This window comes from Pinus tabuliformis, chromosome 8 (genome assembly GCF_031772625.1).
Source record: "Pinus tabuliformis cultivar Carrire ecotype Pingquan chromosome 8, CPIR1, whole genome shotgun sequence".
NCBI classification, from domain to species: Eukaryota; Viridiplantae; Streptophyta; class Pinopsida; order Pinales; family Pinaceae; genus Pinus; species Pinus tabuliformis.
In genome coordinates this window covers 313,892,898-313,902,929 of record NC_142294.1, presented here as the reverse complement: position 1 = coordinate 313,902,929, position 10,032 = coordinate 313,892,898, and the positions used below count along the sequence as shown (strand labels likewise).

Here is a 10,032-nt window from a genome sequence, read left to right as displayed (position 1 = left end):
GTTCATCTTGGCCCCATTTAAAGTTTGCGTTCTTTTTAATCATGGCTTGTAAAGGAGATATGATTCTTGAAAAATCTGGAACAAATCTCTTTACAAAGTTAATCTGGCCAAGGAAAGATTGCATGGTTTTCTTGTTGTGAGGTAGGGGTACTGTGGAAATTTCCTTGATTCTGTCAGGATCAATGTGAATTCCAGATTTTGACACTATGAATCCTAGAAGTTTTCCTTCACTTAATGCGAAAAAGGATTTTTTCGGGTTAAGCGAAATCCCATACCTTAAACAACGTTGGAAGATTTGTTTTAAATCTCTGAGATGGTTGTTTCATTTCTTGGAATAAACAATTATATCATCCAAATAGATTACCACTGATTTATTAACTAACCCCTTGAATGCGATGTCCATGGCTCTCTGAAATGTGGCACCTGTGTTAATCAAACCAAATGGCATCTTTTGATATGCGTATGTGCCCCATTTAGTTCTGAATGTGGTTTTTAATTGATCGTCGGGATGTACCAACACTTGATTGTATCCTGAGAATCCATCCAAGAATGACATTAATTCTGAGCCCGCAACTGCCTGCAGTATTTGTTCCATGGGAGGTAAAGGAAAATTATCTTTTTGGCAGGCCTTATTAAGGTCTCGAAAGTCAATGCAGATTCTAATATCTCCGTTTTTCTTTCTAATAGGTACCATATTGGAAACCCATTTAGAATGTCTAACGGGAAAGATTATTTTGGCTTTCAATAACTTATTGAGTTTAGTTTTGATCTGATTTTCTAAATTTGGATGGATCTTTCTCAACTTTTGTTGGACAGGTTTTTCATTATCGATCATTGGGATAGTATGTTGGATGATGGAGGTGTCGTATGTTTTGAGTTCATCGTAATTCCAAGCAAAGACACTTTTGTATTGTTTCAAGAGATGGATATACGCTAATTTTTCTTCAGGGGCTAGGCCAAGGCCTAGGTTGATATTCTGCAGTTTGGAATCAGTTCATAGATTTACTAATTCATAATTTTTTTTTTTTTTTAACCGAAACGGGTATTTTATTTATGGGTGGCCAAAGCCATATCAAGTTTTACATTTTTCTGTTTCTAACAGAACAATTTTCTGCTTTTACAAGATCGACTTGCCCTTTTAAGGAATGGCTGCCATATTCGGTTCTCCTGCATTTATGCTGATCATGTTCTTTTCTAGATTACATCCAATATTTGCCAGGCTGTCTGCTTCTGAGTTTAATTCTCTGAGGATATGAAAGATTTGAACTGAAGAGAAGTCCTTCAAGAGTCTATTCACTCTTAATATCTGTTTGTTCAGTACTGGATCCTTGAGCCCTTTCTTATTTAATAGAGATTTTATCAGCAATTCTGAGTCTCCAAACACTAAGATTTCCCTTGGGTTTCCTTTTCTGGCCAGTTGGCAAGCTTTTAAAAGACTGAGGACTTCTGCCTGATTGTTGGTTTTAATTCCGAGTCCCCAACTGAATTCCTCTTTTCTTCCATCCGGGAGATAAATGACCCCCCCAGCTCCTGACCTGCCTGGATTGCCTTTCGAGGCTCCGTCAAAGAAGATAGTGCATTTTCCTTGAGATTTCCACCACTTCTGGAAGCTTTCCAAAGTGTCTCGAATCTGCCAGTTTTCCTTGTGATTTGGGCGAGTGATTGTTGAAGGACTCGTTGTAGGAGTGTAATCGCCCAACCATGCTCTTTCTTCATCTCTTAGGGAGCTGTCTCTAACATTGGATTGTCTCAGAGTTTCTATTAGTAGTTTCTTGGCCTTTTCTGCGACATTTCCTGCAGACATTTCTTTTTGATTAAAGACAATTTCGTTCCGGGAGAGCCACAACTTCCAGCACACATATTTTGGAGCTGCAATCCACACCTTGTGCCAAAGAGATTTGTCTGCGATGCTGTAGGGATAACGAGCTTTCCAAGACGAAAACATGTCTGTTATCGAACAATGCACTGGGGGTCTAACATTCAGTCCAGCCAAGAAGCTAGTCCAGGCCTTCTGAGCATACTCACATTCAATAAATATGTGAACTGAGGTCTCCAAGGCTTTTTTGCAGAACACGCATCGATGTGGACCAGCTATGTTCCTTCTACATAGGTTATCTCCAGTCAGGATTTTGTTGTGAAACAAAGTCCAAAAGAAGAAATTGATCTTCGGAATGCTGAAGCTTTCCCAGATCTGCTTCCACACTGCTTCCGGGTGCGAAGAGTCTTTTTTGCCTTGCATCTGTAAGTACCCTTGTTTGGCTGTGTATATCCCTGTTTGTCCCCAACCCCATGAATCTTCCTCGTCCTTGTGCACTGGAGTAAAGTCTGTGATTGCATCTATGAAATAGTTTAACTGATTTTTTAAGTGCGCTGGTATGTTGGGCAAAGTCCAACACTGCCAATTGCCTTTGTTATCCCACTCTGCAATGTCCTCGATTTTCCTGATTCCTTTTGATCTTAACCAGACTCTTAAATCTGCGATTTCGTTTATGACTGAGAGTGGAGGATGGCCCATGATTCGGTCTCTCCACAACAATGTTTTTTTGCCGTTCCCTGGAATTTTATACAAATGTGTTCTGAAGAAATCTATCCCTTTGCAACAGAGCCTCCAAGCCTGTGTTCCTCTAGGAGAAGGCGCTGGGTTGAAGGAGATGATCGACCGATTTCTGAGATATTTGAGTTTTAAGAGCTGGCTGATAGGATGCGTGGGCTCAGATATTAGCTGCCACAGGAGTTTACAACCCAGGGCTAGATTTGCTTGTTGGGGGTCTCTAATTTGGAGTCCACCTTCAGCAATGGGACGCTTCACCATTTCCCAATTAACTAAGTGAAAACGGTTACTGTTCCCCTTCCCACCATTCCACAAAAAATTCCGCATTAAACAAGAGATCTGATCAGCGATTTGCCTTGGAGCCATCAGCAAAGAGGCTTGGAAAGTAGGCAGAGCTGAAAGCACCGAACGGATGAGAGTGAGCTTGCCGCCTGTGGTAAGCCAGACTCCGCCCCACGCTGCTATCTTATTTTTGAACTTGGAAATCACCTCCTCCCACAAATAATTGCGATTGGATCCCATCGTCAACGGAAGACCAAGATACTTTATTTTATCCCACTCTGCATAGCCTTTGAACCCCAATTCACTGGCTATCCTTTCAATTGTTTGTTGATCGGTATTCCATCCGTAAACTGCGCTTTTCCTCTCACTGATTAGTGCTCCAGTAACACTGCAATACTTTTGGAGAATTGTCTTGAAGGATTTAGCAATTCTCATGGAAGCGCCCCCGAGCAGGAGTGAATCATCGGCAAAAAGCGCATGATTCACTGGGGCTACGCCTTGCACGATTCTTATCCCAGGAATGGTGCCGCTTTGTTGCTCCTGTGTCAACTTTCTGCTTAATGAATCCGCCATCAGAATATAGAGAAAGGGAGACAGAGGGCAGCCTTGCCTCAGTCCCCTGGTGGCTAAAAAGAACTCTGTTGGTCTCCCATTCACCATTGGAGCGATCCAGATGTTTTCGATGCAGGCTTTGATAAGGTTTATGAATTCCTGTCTGAACCCAAAGGCTGCAAGTACCCTGAGCAGGAAAGAACGGTTAACACGATCAAAAGCATTACTCATATCTAATTTGATAATCATACCTTGTTCTTTCCGTGTATGGCTGGAATGGAGAGCCTCTTGGATTTGAATGACATTGTCCAAGATTTCTCTGCCTTTCTGTTACACTAAAAAATGTCACCATGACTATTTACAGTTAGTATGGCTCAATCAACAGTCATGCTACCCTCTTAGGCAAGTCTTATGCCTCTGCTCTCCATGTCAAACTCCAAAAAAGAGAGAAAGTCTTGTATAAATGTATTTATCTCTGGGGACGCAGGTTCTCTCAACCTTACCTGCGGGGACGCTCCCAATGTTCACAAAAGCTGCGTCCAAAGACGCTCTGTATGTAAAGGGACAGGTGCGTCCCCCTGTAAAGGTTAGAATGCGCAAGTTTCATCTTTAAAAAGTTACTTGTGGTCATTTCTAGAGCATTCTAGAAGGTTGTTCGACGTGTATTGGGCGCCTCCAGATGGTTCATGCACTCCTATCAAAGAGGAACTTATCCCATCAATAAGGGAGCTATCCCACCCAAAGAGGGGATTATCCCATTGATGGTGGACCTGATTAACCTCCTCTTGAGTACTATAAATACAGGCATTGGGCCAGAAGGAGGAGAGGTTGAAAGCTATACATTTCTAAGGGTAAATGTTGCAGGAATTAGGACTCCCATTTAGAAGCTTGTGAGGAGAGATTGCCATCTTTGCTTGTTCTATTTGGAAGTGGGTGAGCTTTTTCAAAGTAGAGGAAGACTCTTGTGGACCCTGGAAGGAGCTTGCACAACACCAAGGCTCAGGTTGTAATGGTTCCTTTTGATTACCTTTAATGCAAATTGGTCCATTCTTCTCAATAACTTGTTGTTTATGGGTTATTTCATGTACTCCTTGGTATATATGTTGAATATGCTTTGTTTTATGTTATAATCAGGTGCTATTTAATTGTTTGACTGTTGGTGATTGCAGGTTTTGGAGAAAAGGAGGAGCTCATCCAGATCAACAAAGCTTGGACTTCTACAACAGCGTTTGGACAAAGGTAGGAACGAAACACTTGATTTCTCATATCATAATGCATGTTTAGAGAAGGATAGCTCCAGTTTGTTTTGTTTGTCATTAGAATGTCTTAGACTTCTAGGAAGGTCGGTTGTGTCCGCACTTTTGACTGATTTCGTGTGACACTTTCACAAATCCTCCTTGGGCTGGAGAGATGAGTTTTTGAAGTAGTGGCTTAATTCTGTTTGCCAGCAGTTTGGCCACAATCTTGTATGATGAATTACAAAGGGAGATCGGCCTGTATCTGTCAAAGGATCCTGGGTTTGTTTCCTTGGGGATTAAAGCGAGAAATGTGGATTTTATTCCACCACCCACTTTTGCCTTCCTCAAGATTCCTCTTATCATTCTGAAGAGATCAATTTTGATAATCTCCCAACAAATTCTGTAAAAGTGTACTGTGAAACCGTCGGGACCTGGGGCTTTATCTGGTTCCATGGACCAGACTATATTAGTTATCTCTTCTTCCGTTACTGGGCTCATCAGAGAATCATTATCTTCCTCACTGACTAGATTTGGGATGGTTGTGAGAAACTCTGCTTCATCCTCCTCGTTCCCATTTCTTTCTGCACTAAGAAGGTTCTGAAAATGATTTACAGCTGCTTCTTTGATTTGAGAAAATCCTTTATAAACCTGACCACTAGTGCTGGTAATTTCTGTTATATGATTGCGCGAGAGACGGGCCCTGCACTGTCTATGAAAGTATGAGGTATTTCTGTCCCCAGATTTGAGCCACAGACTTCGAGACTTTAAGCGCCAATATTCCTCTTCATTTCTAAAAGAACAGTATACATTCCTTTGAGCAGATTTTTCATTGGCTAAATCTGTGGAAGAGGGATCTTTCTCCTCCATTTCAAGTTGTATTCCTTCCAATTGAAGAACTGCCTCCTTCCTCTGCCTATTGGGGGATTGCATGGATTTCTTTATCCAATCTTTGAGTGCTTTTTTTGTATTTTTCATTTTTTGTTCCCACACATAGCTTGGGGAACCGAGTACATCTATCCTCCATGCTGCTTGAACTGTTTCTAAAAACCCTTCTTTACCTGCCCAAAGAGGGTTGAAACGAAATGGAAGGGGGCCTAAATCTTCTTCTTCTTTTAGGCATAAGAGGATAGGCTTATGATCCGATGTGAGCTTTGGAAGAATCTTGGTGAAAACTATTCTGTTGTCCATCATTAAAGAGCTGCTGATGAGAAACCTATCCAATCTGGCAGAGATATGATTTTCTCCGGTTCTATTGTTTGTCCAGGTGTATTTGCCTTTCACTGGTTTGAAGTCTACCAAATCCCACTGCAGAATCAAATTGCCCACTGTATTGATGAAAGGATCTCTAGACTGAATCCCTCCTTTCTTTTCTTTGGGATCTAGAGTTATATTCAGATCTCCACCTATGACTAAATTTGAGGGGCTGATTTGCGCTATATAATCCAAGAGTGTCCTCCAGCACTCTCTCTTTTCTTCATAATGAACAGGGACATACAAGTTAAACAGAGCGAGGGAAAGATTGCTTACGGTATGACGCAGCTCTGTGAAAATCCAATGTTGGGTCGCTAAGAATCGTTCTAGTGAGAAGTCTTTTGTCCAAAAAGTACCTATTCCTCCAGCCGTGCCCCTTGCACTAACAGCCTTTCCTGAATCAAATTTCCATTTCATAGCGCTGGTGTTTAGAAGGGTTTCCCCTTCTACTTTGGTCTCTTGGAGCATAAGGATGTCCGCGGTCTCCATCTTCAATAAGTCTTTGATAGCCTCTGCCTTGTTGGGATTACCCAGACCCCTACAGTTCCAAGAGATCAACTGCATCATTTACCACTTGAAGGGGTAGGCCCTCCTCCTTTGGAGGCCCTAGGCCTGATATTCCTCCCTAGTGTCATTTCGATGGTAGCTTGACTGCCGAGGGTTTTTTGTCTTTCTGACTCCTCTTCTCTAGTTTCCTTGTTTGATCTTCGTCCAGCCCTTTTTGTTGTCCTTTCAAATGTTTCATCATCTGATGATCCCATATTCTCTATGGTTTTCTTCTTTTTTTTTGATTATATCTGCGTATGAAGGGGAAGAAATATTGCTTGGGATGGGGATTGGGTTATTACCTGGTTCTATGGTTTCAATATTCTCCTGCTGTGGTGGTTCTTCTTCCCCTGCTTCCGGAGGATCTGAAGGAGGCGTGAGGATTTCAAAGGGGTTTTTGTCCCCCTCGTTGCCTTTTGTTTCACTGCTGCCGGCGTTTTGGTTACTTGTGCTTCCATTATCTACTTTGTTCTCTGTCCCTTTAGCCTTGTTTTTGTTACTCTGTCTGTTGTGTGTTGTCTTCTTTGCCTGTTTCCATTGTTCTTCTTTTTCCTTCTCTGTTGTCTCCTCATTTCTTTTTTTGCAGTATCTTGCAAAGTGCCCGTACTCATGACAGAATCGACACTTGAAAGGCAGCTGTTCGTAATCAAGCTCTTGTATGTGTGTCCAGTTTGCCACCGATAGCTGAATCGCTTCGGGTAATCCTGTTTCCAAATCGACCTCCACGCAGATCCGGGCACAAGAGTATTGATCCTTCCTTGGGGCCTGGTCTATGTATTTTCCAAGAGCGTTTCCAATGGATTGAAGTGAGCTTTGATTCCAGCAATGCAGGGGAAGATGCGGGAGGCGCACCCAAACAGGAACCGCCTTGGGCACGTCTTGCGCTGGATCGAAATCTGTAGACCATTTGTTCAAGTAGAGTCCTTGAGGCCCCATGAAGTATGGCCCGTTTCTGAAAATCAGGCCTCTGTCCTCTGTACTGTCAAACAAGAAAACGAAGAACCCTTTGCCTACAAAATAGATCTTGATTCCTTCATTTACCAAAGGTAGCCAATTCCTTTTGACCCATTCTTCGACTGCTCTCGGGGATGGCCACAAACCGGTGAACTGGCCGATCAGACCTTTTTCTGCAAGATTCAGCGCAGATCTACAGATTTCCTCCTCTGGTAAGGCCACCTTGGGTATACTGTCCAGTTTTTTGACGAATTTTTGCTGCGGGCCTGTGACCTGACGTTTTCCTGTTGCAGTTACAAGAGCCTTGAAGGCTTCGATCTCCGGAGGAAAGGGGGGAGGGGCCGCAGGGCCGCCTCCAGGCTCCATGAGGGAGAGCGCTTGCGGGGTCGCTCAGAAGGCGCGGCTAGGGTTGCAGCGCGGCAGCTCCCGAAAAAAAAACCCTACTAATTCATAATTCAAAGTTGAACTTTGGAGTTTTGAATTGGTAGATCTTTTGAATCGATCTTTCAAATCATAAAGGTCTTCTAATTTGACTATTGATTTAGGTATAGCATTGTTAGTACTATCCTGTTGCAATTGTTGGTCATGTTGGTATTCGTCAATTATTTGATTGGTGTAGGATCCTTCAGATGTGAGAAAACTCACGATATCAGGATCGCCATTGAAAATCCTCCAATTGGTAATGTTATCAGCAATAGATGGTGTAAAAATTAACTGAATTGAAAATTGGTCAGGGCTAAAATCTTCTGAAGGAATGAGCTTGGAAGCTACGTTGGCTAAGAGGTCTGTGCTAGCATTCCGGAGTCTGGGAATTGATGAAATATTAAATGCTATAAAATGTTCAGTCAGATCTTGAACTAAAGATTGGTAATGCTTTAAATGACCTGATAAACATTGTATAGTATTACGTACCTGTCTGATTACAATTTCAGAATCTCCGAAAACTTGCAGGTATTTGACGTCTAATCCGATTGCTTTGTATAACCCTTGGACTAAAGCTTCGTATTCTGGGGTATCGTTGGTGAACTCAAATTTGAGTCTGCAAGTTAGCATGGTTTTATCTCCCTTTGGGCTTACTAATACGCATCCTGCTCTTGCTCCTTCGTTAGACTTAGAACCATCAAAAAATAGTTTCCAAAACAAAGATTTATTTACAGGACTATCTATAAAATTAATGCATTTAGAACTATCTGTTTGAGAAAAATTTTCTACTTGAGATAAAACAAAATGTTCTAAGTAAGGCGAAATATGAGCATTAAAATTTCCTAGGAAAGAATCTACTGAATAGTTGCCAATGATGTTAGAATTATATGCTACTGGTTCATTTTCTCCCTTGAGTTCTGTTACTATGTATTTCTGATGTCGTTCGCGCTCAACTTTTATGTGGTTCGGTTTGCCATTATAAGGCAGCCACATATGAGACCAGTTGGTTGCAAAATATCTGTGAAGTTTTTCTGGCCAATCTCTACTAATAATTAAGCCATAAAATTCAGGAATATCAGCGACTAAAACGTCAATAACTTGGAATACCTTTGGGTTGGACGACAACCTTATGGTAACCTGATTTAACTTGCCAATTACTTCGACTTGCGATCGATCTAGCTGAACTATGCGTACAACGGATTTCTGTGGTTGAATGTTCAATTTTTCACAAATTGATCTTGGTAAAATATTCGATGAAGCTCCAGAATCCACTAAGCAATTATGCACGCTTTTATTGAAAATTTCATAAGTAAGGAGAAATGGGGGAGTATGTGATCTTGATCTTCCTCCAATTAATGCGATATCATTTGGATCAACTTTATTCATCGTACTAGTTGGAGGTCTTCCCATATCATGGGAAGCTTGAGAGATTACATCGGCTGGTAAAGGTGCAACTGGTACAACATGTAATTCTTTCAAAAGTACTTTTTGCTAGTGTTCTAACTTGCTCAATTCAAAAAGAGTAATACTGGCCCTAGTCTTTTTCATGTCTTCTATGATATTATACTCTATTTCATCCGAGACAATTAGCATTTTAGATAGAGTTGATGTGTCTGTTTGGACTGGGCTGGTTTGAGTCGATTTAGGTGATGTTTTCTTGGCTGCGACTTTATCCTTAGTCATCGAGCTTGCGCTCTTTGGCTTAGGTGTAGGTTGAGGAGGATCAAGTTGATTTCTGCTGCGAGTACTAACCAGGAATGCCTCTTGATCCTCTTCATCTAGGAGGATGAAATCCCACATACGTTGTAACTCTACAACTTCTTCTTCATTGGTATGTTCTTCAGTAGTGTTTTCCTCTTCTTCTTCTTCTGATTCAACATTTGAAATAGCGTTAGGGGGTTTGGAATCGGTTGAAGGATTTCTTTTAAAAGGCCTGTATGGTTTTTTAGAAGAAGTTTCTGCCACTTGTTTCTTAATGTTGACCATTGTTTGGTCAATTTAGTGTGTTCTAAATTGCTGATTAAAATGTCAATCTGGGATTCGTAAACTGACGAAGTGAAGTGTACTATATGTACAAGATAACCATTTTCTTAGCCTTTTTGTCGTTTTTGAGGTTTTTTTTCAGTTTGTTTTAGGATTTATCTTTATGGATTCCCTAGTGTGTGTGATGGCGAAAATGAAAGTTAAGTATGGATGGTAATGGTGATTTCTACAGTGATTTTCCAAACTTAAAAG

The 10,032-nt window shown here is 41.3% G+C and overlaps 1 protein-coding gene across 1 annotated transcript; it reads right to left on the bottom strand.

Moving 5' to 3' along the window:
• Window positions 1-1,138: 1,138 nt before the first annotated feature.
• On the bottom strand, window positions 1,139-7,740 carry LOC149235399 (uncharacterized). The gene is made up of 3 exons (XM_089368536.1): window positions 6,723-7,740; window positions 4,957-6,269; window positions 1,139-3,712 (listed from the first exon to the last, which is right to left on the bottom strand). Exons 1-3 carry the CDS (start codon window positions 7,738-7,740, stop codon window positions 1,139-1,141), a joined length of 4,905 nt encoding a protein of 1,634 aa, XP_089224662.1.
• Window positions 7,741-10,032: the final 2,292 nt, after the last annotated feature.